General features: G+C 40.7%; 1 protein-coding gene across 1 annotated transcript; it reads left to right on the forward strand.

The window, feature by feature from the left end:
- Positions 1-3,881: 3,881 nt before the first annotated feature.
- Positions 3,882-16,584, forward strand: ell2 (elongation factor for RNA polymerase II 2). Its single transcript, XM_074673917.1, has 12 exons — positions 3,882-4,126; positions 7,273-7,320; positions 8,220-8,344; positions 8,457-8,620; positions 11,214-11,473; positions 11,810-11,934; positions 12,774-12,846; positions 12,950-13,652; positions 14,621-14,693; positions 15,092-15,263; positions 15,878-15,922; positions 16,040-16,584. Exons 1-12 carry the CDS (start codon positions 3,953-3,955, stop codon positions 16,154-16,156), a joined length of 2,079 nt encoding a protein of 692 aa, XP_074530018.1. The 5' UTR covers positions 3,882-3,952; the 3' UTR covers positions 16,157-16,584.
- The last annotated feature ends 3,444 nt before the right edge of the window (positions 16,585-20,028 follow it).

Raw genomic sequence — 20,028 nt, forward strand, 5'->3', positions numbered from 1 at the left:
TGTGGCCAGAATTAGAATCGGAGTCAGAAAAGTCTTTATTCCTCAAGAGTCCTCTGAGTGACACTTTGGCTTGTTTTCTGAAAATACACAAATAGTGTGTTCATAGCCATTAGCAATGTTGACTATATGGTATGCTGGCTGCTGTAATGATAGTAATAAACCGTATTTTTAATATTTACAGAAAGTCAAATCCAGAATTGTTGGCAAAGCAGTTAAAAACTGTCCAAAAGGTTGCGTATGTATTTGAGTGACAAAACATACTTCAGACAGCAAGGCTGTAAGCACTATGTAGCCACCTCTGCATATAAGGCCAACAAACAGTTTAAGGTTGGACTATTGTCTAAAAAGATTGATGATTCATTAATAGCATCTGTGCCTGCAAAAATGATGGACTAGTTCAAGTTAAGGTAAGTCAACTTTTGATTTCAGGCCAATGTTGGCTTGCTGGGGAAAAAAAGGGTTAGGGCTGTTAAAGGTGTATTAGGTTTCTTGCCCCTAACTGGACAGGTGCCTTTCTGTTACCCCTTTTCCACCAAGCTGGTTCCAGGGCTGGTTCGGCGCTAGAGCCAGACTTAGTACCAGTTCTTTGGTTTTCTACAGACTAAGCACTGGTTGCTGGCTCTCAAAACTGGTGCTTGGCAAGCACCAACTCTTTGCTGGGCCAGCAGAAAGAACCACGTTACATTGGGGGCTACGGGCTTACGTTAGGGGGTGGGGGCGGGATTATTGAACAACCAAAGCAGAGATAAAACACGGAAGAGCGCCATTTTTAAAAAGACAAGTTTGGGGTAAGTGAATCAACAGAAGAAGAAGATAGGTTAATAAGCCGGCACCCGTTTGTGGAAAAGCAAATGGTTCTTAACTGGTTCGCACTTGAACCAACTGCGAACTGGCTCTAGCACCAGCCCTGGAACCAGCTTGGTGGAAAATAGGTATGTGTGGAGTTCGCATGTATAGGTTCTCACTGGGTGCCCCACCTTCCTCTCTCTGTCAAAAACATGATCGTCAGGCTGTTTGGTCTCTCCAGAACGCCCTTAGGTCTGAATGTGTGTGTGTGTGTGTGTGTGTGTGTGTGTGTGTGTGTGTGTGTGTGTGTGTGTGTGTGTGTAGTGATGGATTCTCTGCTTCTATGTGTGCCCTGCAATGGGCTTGGATAGTCTCTGGACTCCTGCAATCCCAAAAAGAAAAGCAGTAAATGGATGGATGGATGGATGGATGGATGGATGGATGGATGGATGGATAGATGGATGAATCTAGCCCAAGAGGCATTTGGGAGTTTCAGGCTCACCTGTTCATGTTTTTGTCCTGAAGAAAGAAAATGGAGCATCTGGATGAGAGCCAGCCCAGGATGTTTCTGTGAAGCAATAGTGCTAGTCAATGAGGCACTGTGCCACTGCCATGCCTGCTTATTAGTGTCAATTACAGTTCACACACACAGGTACGTTTAACTGTGAAGGTCTCTGTGATGAAGGTGAAATTACTCAGTTATGATGAGAATGTGTTTATGTTTTAATTACACAGTGCTTGAGTTACATTTAGCTTTACACAATAATTAGGTAAAGTTACAGCTTTCTAGCCAATTCATTTTCTTCTTATACCAATACCCATAATTGGTTTTATAGCAGTTAAACCTGTACCACTTCAAAATGCAGATAAACAGTAAATTTAGATATAAATCTTTTTTTATCCAGCCCATTCTGAGGAGGTTTCACTATTTCTGTCTTCTGGCACTAGGCTCTTGAAGGTTCCTCTTAATGGCACCAAAATCAAGGCAAAGTCAAATAATACAAATGTTAATGATTAACTAATGTAGATTCTCAGAATAGGCAGAAGGATTTACCTGCTTCTACACAGAACTGCGATGAACAGTAATGCAAAGATTAGAACAGCATCCAAAAATTGTGTCTACCATAAACAATTCAAATACGTTGGCAAAGTTGTAGACTAATTCTTCAGTCTGAAAAAAATGGTGTGTAATTTCACTGTGTTCCTCACACTCTGCTCTTTAGCTCCCCTCTGTAAACACAGAAGCTTTAAAATCAATGAGTCCCATCCTCCCCAAAGGCTTAATCTAATTGTTTGCATGGCAGGCAGCCTGTCAGACAGAGCACCTCTGGAGTTTAACCCACTAAGTCTCATTTAAATTTGCATACTTCAGTCTGGAGATGAAACAATATACTAAAAGGTTGAGCTTGTTGAAAACTGTTTCAGATGCCATACTTGGCTCACGCATCAACCCTTCAGTTGGTTTGTGTGAGCCAGTTTATTTGCAGAACGGTTCATGTTAAAGCAGTCTTAAGAGTATTGTGTCTCTTCTAAGGTGTTGGTGTTTGAGTCTTCGGGTGGGGTGAGTGACTATGGTAATCTGCTGGATTCACACAGGCCTTTCCCCACCCTGCCTGAGGCTACTCCACACCAAAACATGCTGTCCTAATCACCAGGTCAAGGGGAGTGACACGAGGAGATAGTGGAGGTGCAGCTCATTGGGGACACACTAATGCCCATTGTACTGATGTCCCATCATGCCTCTTATCATTAAAGAAGCCACATGAAAGATGACAATGTAGGCCAACGTTTAGACAGGATGGCTTACGAGGCAGTTATCCTTGTCAACTGCTATATTACAAGAATCTTTTCCAAGTAAATGGGTCATTCAAGAATTAGGGGGTACATTTTCAGTATGGAAATAAAATGAACATTTGTTTTGATTTTTTTAATCAATTAAAAAAAAAATCTTGTAAAACACTCTTTAACTTCAACATTTTTACTATTTGCTGAGCTTAAACCTATAAGATTTAAAATATTAAATCCCAAATCACTGTAGTAACAGAACAATCTGTCAACCCTGTTAGAGACAAACTGATGAGATGGAGCACGTTGGTTTCAATCATGATTTTAAAAATGAAAGATGAAATGCTTTGAAATTTTACCCACAGTATAATGAGTATAAGAGTTAAGACAAAACGTATATGTCTAAAAGCAGATTATACAGATTTACATCAAATAATTGTTGTCTAACCCTAACCCTAACCCTGAACCAGAGTTGACAGATGATTAGTCTACATTTTTTTTATTTGATATCTTTATTACTGAAATTTAATGAAAAACATAAAGTTTGTATTTCATGCAAATGATCATATAACTGTTTCAACTAATTTCATATTAGTTCAAGTTGAGCAATACTGGGGGGAGGGGTTGTAGTAATATTACTCAAAGTTGGTTCAACAAAGTTTTTTGGGGAGGGTAATGATAAAAAAGTACAAACAATGCTTGAATGACCCAAATAAACCCAAATGTAAATAAAATTCAAGATTAAAACGTGCTGCTTGTTTTGAACAACAACAACTGGCCTACTTTAAGTTTATTCACCCCACAGTTTGCTTGTTGTGATGTGCAGATTTAAGGTTTAACATATGTTTAATGTATGCTACATACATTATGTAGGTATTTAATACAATGCTATTAAAGTGAGAAGCAAACAGGGCTCACACCACTGCAGTATGGTCTACTACCTTAAACAGTTACTGTGTGAGCTAGAATTAGTTCCACCGTGTCAGCAAAACACAGAAGGCAGAGTCAGTTTTGCCAAGAGGTAAGTACATGTGTGTTTGAGAGAGGCTCTGGGCTAGCAGAGACAGGAGGACTAGTTACAAGAAGTTTTCCTCCTACAAGGTTTTAAAATACATCTACCAAAAAGGACCCTGGTTCTGTTAATGGATACAAAAACGCAGTTTTGTAAGTAAAGAACTGTTTCTTTTCCTAATCACACATTTCATTAAACAACATAATAATCAGCTTTTCCAGTGTGTTGTATTGTTCATATCACTATTATGAGTGTTAACTAAAACGCTTGCAAGTTAAGACTTATCCTGCGCTGTCAGTCCTTTAGGAAGCAGCTGTAGTCCCTCCCCGGACCACAGTGAGTACAGGGACAGGGATCCTGGGCTGCTAAATGCTCCAGCCTCAAAGGGACGATGGTGGAGGGCTGGTAAAGATGGCGGCGCTCTCCGAGGATGGGAGATACGGATTAAATTGTGGCCCAGAGAGCGCAGATAGAGTCACCGTATTGCACGTCAAATTGACCGAGACAGCACTGAGGGCCATAGAGAGCCACGAAAATTGTATGGTGAGTAAAATGTCCGTTAATTTGTGCTAAAAAATCAGCTGTGACTTTCGGGCTGACACAGCTCGCCTCAGCTGGGAAGCTCTACTGCCACGCACAGCTAAAGCTACGAAGTTAGCTAAGCTGTTGACAGTGCAACTTTTTGCTTGTTTTATTTCCAATACATTAGTCTCGTTTGGCTTCAGTAGTCAACTTAAACGGTAAATAAGACACTGACCTTTGTTACTAATCGGGGTTTACGAACTGTCAAATGTTTTTTAGCCTTAAAAATCATGTTGGCAAAGTTGGACTCTGATTAGCCACCTTTAGCTGTAGCTTACTTTGAACTGAACCCCCCTGTGCTGTGCTGGCCAGTCGAGTCAGTTTTTTTTTCTGACCAAATAACCGTTAAATTTAGACAGCAACAATAAAATATCTTGACTAGTGTTGACGAATTAACACTTTTTACACTACATAATTCGAAAACTTAACGTGTACCATTGAAGTTAGGCGAGGTATTTACGGGAATAAACTTTTGTTTGACAATGTTGACTGTGTGCCTAAACTAGTAATGTATGCGGATGAATTAAGGTAAGGACAACTGGACAACTAGTTAGTGGCATTTCAAGCATGTAGGCGACTGATTCGTGAAACATATGGCTAAATGTTTCAGTGATTGCAAAGTAAAAGTCAGCAACAAAACCTGACACAACTCTTTTACTCAGCTCTTCACTTCACAGTTTTTTAAACCTTATCATTAAATTCAACACAAATGAACTCGCTCACACTGGAGGCACAGGTTTGTGAACTCTAGCACTTGCCTTTTTGCCTTTAGTATAACGTGGAACAAGTATTTAATTTGGGCCTGTTTGCCAAATTGCTGGGATTTTTTTGCATGCAATCCATAAGCACATAAGAAGAGTATTGATGGGCCAATGAGTTAAAGAAATTGAGAACACTGACTCTTGTACAGATAATATTTGTACTTTCTCTGTGAACATTACCTCTTCACAAATACAGCTGATTTACATTTTTTTTTTAAATGGACTCAACCATTACACGTTACACATTACACAACATTTTACTCTAAAGCTTGACAGCACCAGTAACCAGGAAGCTTTTGCAACTTAGTGTGCTAATAGGGCACTGCATAACTGTGCAGATTAAATATAACTTGTTAATCTTGAACGGTGCAAATAGTGTAATCTTGTTGAGGTGCTGCACAGGTGAACTAATCTGTTGAGACCTCCGCAGTCTTGGGTTGCACCAAAGGCCTGAAGCCAAGTTACCTGACGGAAACTCAGCCATCAACAACACCATTACATAACACAGTGCCTGGGCCCAGTACTGTGCTCTGCTCAGGGTTAATGCACTGTAGCCTAGCATGGGGCAGCGAGTGTTCAGAGGTCTCTGTCAGTGCTTTTTATGGCACATGGTTTGTGTCTGTGTGTATGGTCATGTGCCACAGATAATCCAAAACCCTGGATTTTCAACCTTTGATCACCCAACAGCTTCATGAAATGGCAATCAATATGTTGTAGAGTTTTTAAAACGTTGGTTAAGAGCACAAAATCAAATGATAATGTAGTCATTTTTCAGACACCTGGCAGAGGAGATATCAATGAATTCTTTTCTGACAGCCCATGCTACAACCTATTGGATGGTGGTAATGTTGGTCTGTACGCTGCATTGAACGGCAGCCTGCCATCTCTTGCTGACTGAGCAGCCAAAACTGCCTGCTTTTTGTTTCTCTCTCCCTCTCAGTAATGTGTGCTGGGGCTCAACCAGTCATCGAACTATGGAAGCTGGCTATCTTTGTCTTTCTGTGGTGATGTGAAATGTGATCAGAACTGAATGAGTGAGTGAGAGAGTGAGTGAGTGAATAGTGGGGGAGGGAGCTGGTTAGGGGCTTGGAGTAGCTTAGCTTTAACTGCCATGACACGGCTCTTTCAGTCTTGACCAAAGTATGCATTTAATCCATTATTATCTGCATCTTGTTTGGTGAATGACTAAGCAGGCATATTTAATACCAAGGAATGCAATGAGGCTACCGTTGATAAAATGCACATTCCTCTCAAACCAGTTGACGCAACATTTTGGAAGTCCAGCCAACTGGTTCTTCAGTTTGCTTTCTGGCCATGTAAACAAGCAGAGAGTCCCGTGTTCTCCTCTGCTAACCTGTGCTGCAGAGAGCGTCCACTGCATATTTGTGGCCTTCAACCCAGTTTCAAGTCGCCGCCAACACAAACCTGCAACCCTGCACAAAACAAAGACATGCCGAAAATACCCTCTTCAAAACGTCTACTCTATTTTAGTCATTCACCTTCCACTGCTACCATTCAGATGCAAGGAAACATTTTTACCTACCACCTACCTCCAGACCACCAAGAGGACCACACTGGTTTGGTTGAGTCACATGGTTTCTCTGTAGATTTAAACTTAAGGACTCCAACACTTAAAGCTGAAATTTGGCTGACAGAGGAACTGTCATCATGAGTTTGTGGTGGACAGTCACCTCTGGTCTCTGCAGCGCAATGACTCAGACTGTCTGTTATGTTAATTGACTCATATTTAGTCACTGATTTATCAAAAATGTAAAATGTTCTCATTTTTGCCTCTTGTATTAAATGTTCTGTCCTTTTTGTATTTTAGTGGTTGTTCAGAGAAAGAAGTATTTTGACATTAGTCCAAGATCTGCAAACATATTATCAGTAGAAAGTGAAGTTGTTTTTGACATTTTAACCAACAATATAAACTGATGTTATGTAGAGAATGTGTGGATTAAAATGAGTGCCGGTGAATTTGCTTCAACAGAAACATATTGCCTGTTGAGGAAAGAAAAAAGAGGTAGTCTTTCTGCAAGCTCTTCAGGTTTTCTCCTTTGCATCATGAATGCAGATTAGAAACTACATTTTTCCTCAAACACAAACACACAGCACGTGTTTGTCAGCCCTCACAGTGCGAAGTACGAGGTATGCTTGGTGTGACAGGACCCTAAGGCCCTGCTGTTCCCACAGCATTTTCCTACTTTGAAGTCGAAATAAAAACAAACATTCACTTAACATCTTCCAGGGATTCTACATTAAATACACAGCTGATGCTGCTCCACATAATGCTTTTGATTTCTTTTTGGGTTTGAGGGTTTTAATTATAATTCTCTTCTTTTTTAGAATGTATCTTCTTTGCGGCCAACAATACAGTTCAAGGGACTCCAGGGTGTAAGTGTTGTTTTTCTTCTATAAATTGGGTTCAGATGAGTGATTACTGTTCAAACTCTTTGATTCAGGAATTGTTTTCCTCCCTTTGGATGAAATATATTTTTCCACCAGCTCATCATAGCTTTGTCAGCTTAGTCAGTTACAGTTGACATTTGTCTGTCTCAGATTGATCAAGTGGTCAGTTTTTAAATAACCATTGTACTATTCCACAATGAGTTTAGAGTTTATCTATCAGCTAGTTTTGCCCATAGATACAAATAGGACCTCAGAGTAGGGATGCATCAAACTGATCCTGATATTGAAAAATTGGATCATCGGTGAAAAAAGGCAGATTCATTGGGCAGATCTATTCAACTCAGTTCTATGCTACTCTGATTACTACAGCAGCTCAGCTGTTCGGGAATATTTCAGGCTTATTTCGCCCAAAACCTTGACCACAACTTACAATATATGCAAGTTTAATTCCTTGCTTTTGCACCCTTGAGGTTTACAGTTAAACCTTTAAGTGCTGTTAGTTTTCTAGATTTGCTTGCCACACATTTACACATTTATAATCCCATCAAATTAAAACAGGCTGTTTGAATATATGCACAGTTTTTTTTTTATTCACAAAGCTAGAAAAGCCTGACGTTTCCAAAATTTAGAGAATGTTAGATTGATACTGCTAAAAGATGGGATCAGTATTTGTATCAACTCCTACCTCAGAGACCTTTCTTCCTCTGTTCACACTGCCTCTGCCTTGATGTCAACCCTGCATCTGTAAAATATTTGCTTATATAGAGCACAAACTGAAACCAGAAAATCCCAGATTATGAAGTCTCACATGGATCAGAGGGGTAAACATTTGTAATTTTGGGTCATCTTCCTGTATTTCATTTAACCTGTTTGAATTTTTACAGCGCATCAAAATCCCCAAGACTGATTCCTCTCCCGAGCCCTTCCATAGTTTTGATTTTTACCTGTCTAATGTGGGCAAGGACAACCCTCAGGGAAGCTTTGAGTGCATCCATCAGTATGTGTCCAGGTAATGACGTTCATTAGTCTGCTGGATCCACTGTCACTGTCTTACCACATGTTGCTGGAAGGTAACCCCTCTGCCTCACTTTTTCTTTCTCCGACTGCCTCTTTGTCTCCAGCTCAGGGGCCTCACACCTGGCATTGTTGGCCACAGTACAGGACAAGGTCACAGTGTGCGCCACCAATGACTCTTACCAGGTGACCCGGGAGCGCATGACCCAGGCTGTCGAAGACACACGTGAACGTGGGACCAAAGTCATCAAGCCTGGGGGCCAGTACAGAGGTAAGATCCTCATTTCAGTTTCACTCATATAGCTGCTGCTGTCAGATGTCCGTAACCATCCTGGACACCCGCACAGGTCCTTAACCTATCAACTCCTGACATCTCATTCAAGCTGGGTAGCTTTAAAGAGTCTGAATAGGTGAAAGCTGGCAGCCTGACACCATACAAAGCCAGTATTGCTCCTGACTAAGCCATTTTGCTGTCTCAGTATTTTCCAGATTAGCAGTCTGACTGATAAGGGCTAAAGGTGGCAGGTAAAGCTATTTCTGTTTTATTGACACAAGACCAGCCAAAGTGTCACTGAAAGTGTGACAGAAAAGGCACCAAGCATGGCCTTTGGTCAGCTGTGATCCCTTGTTGCCAGTGAGGACTTGCCTCTCATGTTTTCCTAACATTTTATTACGTCAACCGTTTTCCTGTCCTCAGTGCTGTGCACATTACCAAGGTTAACATGTACCTTAGTATAAAGTTTTCTTTCATAGTCTAAATGTGGTATGTTACACTCCAAGGCTTTACTCATGTCTTATCCTCTGCAGGTAGGGCAGCATACGTAAGACCTTACTGATGTACTGTCTTGTGCCAAGTGTGACTGTCGAGACTGAACTAACTCCAACTAACTCATAAAAAACAGAGAGCAAATACAGGATAAAGGCACTGTTAGATAAAGCACCAGCAGCTGGACAGGAAAGACAGGCCTAACCATGTTCCAGTTTAAAATGAGTGCATCCAATGAATGATAGCATCGGGATGCTTTATTAGTCTCAGTCTGAGGTGATGTAAAGAAAAAGGATTGAAAAGGGTGCAAACCAATGAAAGGAACATCAGGGGAAGAGAAAAGTCTCATTTTTATTTGACGATAGTTCCACCGAGCAACACTGGATACAAAACATTTTAATTGTGTTTTATTGTCATCACAAGGAAAACATTAGTTACATGGTTCAGTTAAAGGTTGCTGCTCATACAAACAGATTAAAAATATAGGATATAATTTAAAACTAAAATACTGTCAGTACTTAACCAGACTCAGTGGGTGGATGTGTTGTGTCTGTTATAGTCAGAGACTCTTTGACGTATTCAGTTTAAACTCTAAATTCCTGTCAGTCTAAACCAACATGACTCTTATGGAGTTAATATCTTGACTGCTGTGTCAGAGTTTGTCTCAAGTTGAAATATGAGAAGGTGGCAGATGTAAGAGACATGAAACTGAAATTTAACTGAACTGAAGCAGAAATTCTGAGAATTTTAGAAACTTTGCCTTAGGGACTGCAGGCAAATGCATCTCTTAAATGTCAGTGAAATATTTGATACTGTCAACTGTGGAATTTCTGTGGGTAAGTACATTGAACATGAAACAATGAAAAACTCATTTTATTGGCAAAAACCCAGAAATCATTCAAAGAAGTCGGTTTCAATCAATTAAATTCCTGTGCAAGTTAAAACTTCCTCAGGTCTGTTTATCTGGGCCCTGGGGAGGAATTTGCATCAAAGTGGCTCAGATAGAAACTGGGAAACGAGAGAAGCACCAGAGTGGAAGGGGTGGGAAAGGAGCCTGTAGCAGCTGGTTTGGAGTCAGCACCCTATTTACTAATGCAAAAGGGGCCTTCAGCTTCTTCCTTTCACAGGCTGTTAATTTCAGGTAACCGACTCCAGCAAGTGTTTTTACCAGAAGCTCCAGCCTTCATCTTTTGTTTACATATTTTCAACTCTTGTCATTTTGAATTGAGGGGCATTTGGAGTAGATTCTTTTACCTGTGTTATCTATATCATCCTTATGGACAGAATGATCATTCCAGTAGGAGGATACTGTTACATAAGCTTTTTACCTGCAGCAATCTGCCATCAGCCTGTTAGACAACTCAAAGTCTGCCTCACACCGCCCCCTTTGCTCTCTGTTTCTGCATTTTGATTCAAAGGGAGGGGAGGAGGCTTTCTTTTCTTGTCCTTTCTTTAACCTTAATCTTTTAAAGCGCTTTAGAATTTCATAATGGTCATGAACCTGCACAGATAAAAACGGCTCGGGGACAGAAACTACAGATGTCTTGGTATTTAGACATGATGTATATTTTAGAACAAGTCACTTCCACAAACTAACTGGAGTTAATAAAGACAACTACTGTTCAGTAAATGGTATTTTTCAGCTGTTTTTGTTTTCTAGAGAAAGACAAAATCACAGTTTTTACCTCTTAACTTGTAAGACTTATTGAACTAAAAACTCTGAGTGTAAGACACCAGAACAGATGTATTGAAATATGACTTCACTTTTAGTAACCTGAGGATCATACTCATACTTCAAGATCCACTCCCTTAGTACATACAGTATAAAGTATTTGACTGGTGTCCCCTCTGGCATGCAGTGTTTGCTGCCATCTAAAACTAATGGCATATATATATATATATATATATATATATATATATATATATATATATATACATATATGTATATACACACACACACACACACACACATACACAAGTGGGGAAAGAGAGGCAGGAGTGTTGCCAAGCAGATATGTGACAACGGTAAAGTTTGTGGCAGCAAATGACCCTGCTGAGGTGAAAGGCTTTTAACGTCATCTGTTCTTCTTGTCTCTAGGAAAGCAAGTGCATATCCGCAAGCCAGCATTTTCAGCCCCAGATGTGGTCCCTGAGCGCAAACGCTCTACACCCATCAACCCAGCCAACACTATTCGTAAGTGCCTTTCCAATAACCCTGTGGCCCAGCGGCCTTTCCGGGATCGCATTGTCCACCTGCTGGCACTGAGGTCCTACAAGAAGCTGGAGGTACTGGCCCGGCTGCAGCGGGATGGTATCAATCAGAAGGACCGAAACTCATTGGGGACCACTCTGCAGCAGGTACTGTTAGAGTCTTGTTTTTTGTGGTTTTTTTAAACTGATAAAAGCCCTGTTAGTGAATAGACCTGTTAGACCAGGCTGATTATTGGTGTTGATATTTGGCATTTTGAAGCATCAGCCTTTTTTTAATCTAATGGCAAATAAAAAAAATAATCGATTTAAAACTGGATTATTTTGGCTCTGATGCAGCCGCGCCTCTCCAAATGCAGTCACGACTCTGTCCCCATCATTGTCCTAAACATTGTTACATGTGGAGCTTAGGTAACAGCCAATCAGCAGTGAAAGTTGTGCATGCAGAGTGCTCATATGTGTGCTGTGTTTGTGTGTACAATACAGGTAGCAAACCTGAACCCCAAAGACAACACGTACTCGTTGAAGGATTTCATTTACCGTGATGTCCAGCGAGACTGGCCTGGCTACTCAGAGGATGAGAAGACTCAGGTGGACCGGATCCTGGCTCGGTACTTTACTCTTCATCTCAGTGGGTTTGTAGCCTTGAGGGGGGGGGCTTTGCCATGCCCGTGAGCAGGAGGAGAAATGTGAACACTGTGGTGTACAGACAAATGGCATCCCGTCATGTAAACAAGATGAATACTATGAGGCTACTTAGCCCGTTAAATAAAAAAAAAAGAAGGTATAGACCTGATTCATGAGAGAGGTAACTCTAAATTACTTCTCGTGTGATCTGGGGCCATATGAAAAATAAAATAAACTTGACTTCCAAGGGGGTGGGTGTTGCTATTGAATTAAATTTAACAACACATACTTAGCTCTCCTTGACAAACACTGTTATCTCAAAGTGGCATCTTAAATGTTATTTGAAAAAGTCAGTTTCATTTCCTATTACATAATTTGTTTTAATTTTGTGGCTTCATATTAAAGTGGTCAACCCCAAAGGGACGGGGATGACTGATTTTCTCTATACAAAGTAAAGTACTATAAGTTGCTAAAGACCTGTTTAAAATTTAAAATAAAGCATTCGCTTGATGTTTTATCTTACAAACATAAAATAAAAATGGCAGTCCTTCAAAGCTAAATGTTGAAAATGACTTTAATTTACAGCTTTTTTGTGTTTGTTCCCCCTCATGGTCAGTGTTGGTATTTCAGTTTCGCTCTGTTTAAAGGAGCTTAATTTTTTTGTTCATGAGCTTTAAATTAAAGGGAACAAAACTGACAGTGTGTTAACAGTTGAATTCCCGTGTAGGTCATAGTGTTGTTATTGTTGATGACCAATACACTCTTCTTTTCTTGTGCACTTGTGCTCACTTTTTGCCGCTCTGTCCTCCTTTTTTATTTACAGCAAATTAGGGCTTTCTACTGAGACTACATCATCAAGCAGTTCTCCCAAAGACAGTGTTCCTACATCCCCCCAGGTAAGTCAACTCTCACACACACGTATACACACGCGCACACACACACACACACAAATGGGTAGATTGATGTCATTTTGAGCTGAATTTTTGTTGTCTCCTCCAGAAGCGCCCTCCAGACTTTGACTTCATCGACCCTTTGGCGCCTAAGAAAGCCCGCATCTCCCACCTCAGTAACAGAGGGCCAACCCCATCTTCGTCCTCATCCTCCTCAGAGCGCCGGGAGGACGAGGGCAGCCCCAACTCGAAACGCTCGTCCCTTCCCTCCATGATCACTTCAGGCCCTCCCACTCATCTCCCCATCTCGTCCCACCCGCCTGCCCCCTCTCACCAGCAGCCCAGCCCAGCCTCCCACTCCAACTCTCCCAGCACCCCAGAGGGCTGCGGCACCCAGGACCTGCCCACGGACCAGAGCTCCTCCTGCAGAGACCCTTCACCCAGCCCCTTCCCTTCTGATCGGACCCTGCAGGACCGCTACCGCCATCCCGTCCCTGTCCCCAGACCAGCTGCCTCACCCAGCCCCCCTCCTCCTCCTCCCCCTCCGCCCCCTCATTGCACGTCACTAACAGTTACCTCCACCGTTATCAGCAACCCTCCCTCGTCCAGCAGCATCAACAAGAAGTTCAAAAAGAAATCCAAGAAGCACAAAGAGAAGGATCGAGAGAGGGAGAAAGGGAAACGGATTGAAAGAGACAGCAGAAGTCCTCCCAGTGAAGTCGAGCAGCCTGAAGAGACTCGTAAAGCAAAGAAAAGACGCAGTGCTGAGGAGAGCAGAGAGGTTATTGACAAGAGTCCTCACAAACATGAAGGTTTGTCCCTGTTTGATCATCAGCCTCTTTGAACCAAGTGTGTCACGACTTACATGAATTCACTACAATGATATCACCTGTAAAAGATGTGTTTACATTCCTTTCCAGTATTTTTCTATTTTATCATTTCATTTAGCAGATGCTTTTGTCCAAAGGGAGGCACAACACAATTTTAGTAGAGTTGTTTATCCATGAACGATTGTATGTTAAATCTGTAATATGATGTGTTATCATACACTGGAACACTGTTATTCCACCATGTCAGAGTGTGTGTGTGTGTGTCACTCTACTTTGATGTAATGATGGCAGCGGAAGCTACTGTCACAGCTCACCAGGACCCTTGAATAGAACATAGATGTTGTTGGTGTCATTAAAAACACCTGTAACAGGTCCAGACATCTTCTGAAAAGCTGTAGATGATAGAGACATTTGGTGAAGAAGGCTAACTCTAACCCAAGTCAGTCAAACCAGAGTCAGGTTTACCACTCTGTGCATTCACAGGCTTTTTTAGGTAGTCTGCCCCCTTGAGGCTGTGAACTCAGCTCTGCTTTAAGTTGCTTCCCTTTAGCTTAAAACTCAAACAGGTCTTTCTGTTCAGAGAAGCTGAAGACTCTTTTTCAATCAAGCAGCAGAGATGCATTTTGTGACTAAGCACCCAGTCACTTTTATCTTTCAGACTTTGGCTTGTTGCTCTCTGTGTTTAAGTGTTTATCTCTGCACTGTCTCCTCCAGCCCCCCAATCACATTCAAGTGATTAGGCTGATCCACTGAAGGCTGTCTGAGCACGTTGAGGCATTGATCAGGACTCATTTTCACTCTGCTCACACATGTGTTTGAGTTTTTCTCAAGAGGATTCTGTTGTTAGGATTATCCTTTCACTGTATTTTTAACAGTTATGACACTATATGGTATTTTCATGTATGTAATGGATTCAAATGTCAACAATGTCTGATTTTCTTCCTCTCCAGATCCCTCAGATAAAGAAAAGCCAGTCCAGTCCACTGAATTCTCCTCCACTATTGAGACGCCTGACTATTTAGTGTGAGTAGTTTTAATGAACACTAAAGTTTCCAGTTTAACCCTCTTCAGTTTTGAGCTCTCTCACTTCATCTGACTCCCATGTACTCCAACATTTAACTACAAAATCGTAAAAGCAAAGACAGAAATGTGGCCGCACATTTTTCATTTTTGATGTCTGGTTTGTTTTTTTGTCATAGCAGTTTACGAGCTGTTTATTGCTCTTCTTGCGTCATTGTTCAGTGCTGGGAATATGTTCATCACTTCCCATCAGATAAAGAGGCACAACAGATGTTAAACATCTCTAACTTAAGTGTTTTGGGGGGTCAGGGCTCTTGTGGTGAACTAGTTTTGATCTCATTTTGTCTCAAATTCTTTTTATTTGTGTGAAAAAATAAAAATGTTTCTTTCTCTTGTTACAGGAAGTACATGGCCCTGGTGTCCATGGACCAGAGACAAAGCTACAAGGACGACTTCAACGCAGAGTATGATGAGTATCGCATGCTACACGCCCGCGTGGAGAACATCAACCGCCGCTTCACTCAACTAGACACTCAGTGTAGGAAGCTGGCACCTGGCACCAAAGAATACCAGGTACACACAACAAAAAAAACTCCAGGCTCAACATCAACCCAGAGTATTCATGACTTTGTTTTTATTTCTTTTATTCTTATTTACATTTTAAACTAAATTTAATCACTTCATGAAACCAGAAAGAAAAGGGTGAGGAATGGGTCACTGGATTTTTTTTACCATCATGTCCCTAGCAGAAAAACAAAGTACAGATATTAAATGTTGAACCTTGTTTTAGTTAACAGTACAGTGCCCTCGTGGTTTTAGATCATTTCTTCAGAGCATATTGAGGCAGATTGTTTAGCACCGTGTTTTAATGCTCTGTTGAGATGCCACAAAAGAAGCAGAAGCATGTGTTTTCCTCGCTTTTAATGAATATAAATTATTCATGTTTCTGACACTCCACATCTGTTTGTTGATCCACTGGGATGTGCAACACCAGGCAGCACATTTTGCTCAGTGTTTAGTGTCATCAGCTTCTCTCCAGGCTGCTGCTGTGATGCCAGATTTTAATTTGGAGAGCTAAACTTTAGATTTCTATGAAAGTTAAATGGTGTGTGTGTTTGTCTCTGCGTAAGTGTGTGTTTCTTGTATCTGCTGTGCTCTTTAGTAATATGTGAATTCTAATTTTACAGGAGGTGCAAGAAGAAGTCTTGAAAGAGTACAAAAAGATGAAACAAGTGAGTAGTGGCTCAAGAGGAACAGTGTGTAGGGGTTTTGCCGTATACAGCAGGATGTCTTTATTAGTTGGTTGAAAGCTGTTTTTTAATAGTGTGTGTGTTTTCTTGTTTTTATAGCGCTGCCCAAACTACCATGAGGAGAAGCAGCGCTGCGAGTACCTGCACAACAAGCTGGCCCACATCAAGAGGCTGATAGCTGATTTTGACCAGCGCAGAGCCCAGCCCTGGTGCTGAGAGCACAGCACACACTATCCCCACTGATCAGTATTGAGAGCGGATTGTCGAACCAGGAGGGGGAGTCCAACTGGCTGTTATTTAACCCCCCTTCAGTTACTGCCTCCTCACACACATCCCTCTCCCTTCCCTTCTCCTTTTCCACTCATCCTTTTTCATTCCTTCATTCATTTCTGATCTTGGAATTCCACTGGCTTCATTGTTGCCTGCGATGGTGAATATTTCATTTGACTTCTTTACCCCTCTTTGCTTTCTTGATTTTTTTTTTTTTCTTTTTTCTGTTGAGGAGCTTCTGTGGAGTTTGATACCACTGGACCAGTGGAAGGAGCTGCCTGCATGTGTGAAGGGGTTTGAGGAAATACTTCAACTCTTCTTACCTTTTTTTGAAGGACTTTATCTTCAGGCAAAATAAAAGAACAAAAAAAGTATTTTTGAGTATCAGAGAAAATATAAACATGTATTTAAGTAAAAAAGAAAAAAGAGGGAGAACTATTTATTTTGGGACTCGTAGTGCAAAAGAAGAGTTCGCAGATGATATATTGTTTAACTTTTGAAAACAATGCAAAAAAAATACCGCGGGCCTTATGTGTTTTGACTCTTTGAAGCCATTTTGCACGCCTGATCCATTCTGTCATCTCATTTGGCAATGATGTCCCTGCTGCCTCATTTCCTCTGTCTTCATAATAACTGTTCTGGATGACCTTGCTGCAGCGTGATGCTGTTGGGGGGAAATGAGGCAGGCAGGAGAAATCGCACGAGCTGATTGAGAGACAACACCAGTATGTGTGCATGGATTGTTAATTTAGTTGTAATAGCAACGTGGGGTTGTGAGAGTGGTATAACTAACGGAGTACGACTCCCTGACGCAAGGGGGCAGTATTCCCTGCACCAACAGTGTTTAGCATTCATGGTGCGTTATGGGTGCCTTAAGGTGTTTACACTCTGGAAACATCAAGTCAGGCCGACCTTTAGGGTCCACAGGCTACACAAAGGAACTATAACTGCCTGGAAACAGGCTGTGTGTGTTTGCGTGAGTGTGTGTGTGTGTGTGAGTGCTTGTGTATGTCGGAGAGCTGAAGCAAGAGAGAGACGAGAATTCTGGAAGGAGTGTTACAAGTTGTGAGTGCGTGTCAGTATGACTGTGAATTATGTGGTGTGAGAGATAAAGAGAAAATCATGGAAATGTGGAGTAAAAAAGTGAGAAATATGAAAAACAAACAAAAAAAGCTGCTACAGTGTTCAACCAGCCAGAGAACTCAGGATCAACCTGGCTGGAGTAACAATACCTGATCTTAAAGAGATAAAGAAGCTCCTTATTTTCTGAGACCCTGGAAAGGACTGTGGGAGGGCGCCTGCCTCTGCGGCGGCGTCCAGCGGCAAACACTTTATGTTGTTGTTTGAGAGAGAAGCCAAAACGTGTCATCATCCAGAGAGCAAAACTTTATGAAGATGTCAAATGTATTTGATCCTCAGTTTGAGTTCTGCAGAACAGTGAAAGATTTTTTTTTTTCATGAAACCAAGTTGAGTTCATTGAATGGATGAGTGGCTTCTATGACAAGTCTTTATTTCAACAAGGGAAAAACTGTTTACAACCTGTGTTAGAATGTTTGCCAAAAAATTAAACACTTTCTGGTACTGCATCCATGGAGTAAAATATCTGATTAACCTAATTTAAGGAGAAATTATTGGTGTGTCTAGAAACCAGAACACCTTCAAAAAAAAACAAATCTCAGGATGAACATATGAACTGATTCATCAAGCCCATCTAAAACCAACAATGAAAACGTGTTGACTCTCAACCTCCAGAAAGGTCAACGCTTACTAACTCATCTGGAAGCTGTCCTGGAAAAATGATTCTCTGTTTTCCTCCAAATAGAAAAAGAGATCAAAGTCGAAGATGTCTGGGTTTGCTTCCTTTCTATTCTGGCACCTTGTCAAACAGTCAGTCTCTGCAGCAGACTGGCTGTTCTGTTCAATGGTCAGAATCCACAAACCATTACCACAAACTTAGCTTCACTCTCGTGATGACACAAGTTATTTTGGATGGAAAACCAGCACTTGTTTATTTAATGTGTCATGGTAGCAAATAAAAGAGAACGCCCACGTGAGTTCAAAGATGTCCTGAAATCTAGGTTAAGTAAGGCTGCGGGCCCAGGGTCAGTCTGTTGGTTACTTTTTCCTGTTTCCAGCGATGGTCATTATCCAGAACTTTACAATTTCCAAAGAGTCACTTCCTAAATTAATGTTAAAGCTCATGTGCAGCCGTCACATTGTCATTATTTTGTCGTGCCGTCATTTCTGTCTTAAAAAAGCAAAAGATGAATCTGAATGGGGTCTGATTAACAGGAATCAGCTATTTATGTTACATTGTGGTAAGAGAGGAGAAATTTGATCACCAGTCTTAATGTGAAAGTGACCATTTGAAATACCCTGGCAGTGTTTAGATAGGACAAACCACTGAAAATCAAGTGTGAAATCTGATCCTGCCCACGTGAAAATGTACGTGACACTTCAATAAAATTCAACTGAGTTCAACCTGGCAAAAAGTCTCTGTGCTTTTATAAAAAATGCCTTTCCAACTGTTGCTCCCTGCATGATTTACGTGCCTGAAACAGCGTTATCAAGTGTTCCAGGTAGAACCTGATAGAAATGTATTGTTATGAACTCAAGTTGCCTTGTGCTGCTTTGTTTATCTTACTCAGTAAGCACAGGACCAAGTGCATCTGTGGAGGTTTAGTAAACTATGAATGTTTTTATAGTGATGTTACACAGATGTGTATCAGTTCAATGTACTTTTAAAAATAGTGTTACTCTGTCTCCCAGAAAATGAAAATAAGTAAACTAGAAAGAAAACCTCTCAGCACCAGACAGGAACAGCTGACCATCATGCAGAATGTCATCATGCGTGTCTTCAACTGTCACGTGTCGTATCTTTGTGGCTTAGAGGAACTGGTGAGACTGGTCTGAAAACGTGACATAAGACTTTTTCAGTCTTTTAAATGATGCCTTAAGTTGTCATCACATTGTACCCGCTGTTTCACTGTGAGATACATGTGTTGAATTTAGAAACTTTTCATAACCGTAGAGTCTAAGAGTGTGTAGAATGAGCTGTCATGGACAACAGCTTAAAGGTTTGAGAAAAAATTGCAAACCAACAATGGAGACAACTTTGCCTATACTCTGCAAGCATCATCAAACTTTGTATTTGACTTGCGAGTTTCCTGTTTCACCCTTACACAAACTTGATAAACATAGGATTATTATTATTTTCCATCCGAAAAATAAGCTCCTTAAATAAAATGTAGCACTTCATTTATTTGCACTGCAGAGCTCTGTGTCTGTCACCAGGTTGTTACAGTAGCTCTAAAATAATTAATGTTATGTTTAAAAAATGCATTGTACATTCAAAGTTCATGTGATCTAAAGAAATCATTTTTCTGTATTTCAATACTGAATGTCTTTAGTTTGAAAAAATAATACATTTCTTATTTATGGTAAAATCAAATGTTTTTTGTCTTGTTTAATGTGTGTTTCTTAAACAAATAAGACCGTCACAATAAGAGTAACATATAAATTCCAGTACAGGATAGACTTAGCTTTCTTTACAGTGAAAAAAACAAACAAACTTGTGATTATCGGTATCGGTATCGGCCAAAAGGGGTTTCGATATATCGGCATTTTGGATATAGGCAAAAATCCAGTATTGTGCATCCCTATTTATAATGGATAATTCACATGTATGCAGTAATACTATGTAAATAGAATAAGTCAAAAATAATTTCGGAATTTGTAAAACTCTAGAAATAGACATTTATTATAAATGTTGATATAATAAAAAACAGATCGGATTGTTATTTCTTGGTCAACAATT

This window comes from Halichoeres trimaculatus, unplaced genomic scaffold, assembly GCF_033239565.1.
Source record: "Halichoeres trimaculatus isolate MK-OKI-2021-1 unplaced genomic scaffold, fHalTri1.1 fHalTri1_scaffold_1, whole genome shotgun sequence".
In the NCBI taxonomy this organism is placed as follows: Eukaryota; Metazoa; Chordata; class Actinopteri; order Labriformes; family Labridae; genus Halichoeres; species Halichoeres trimaculatus.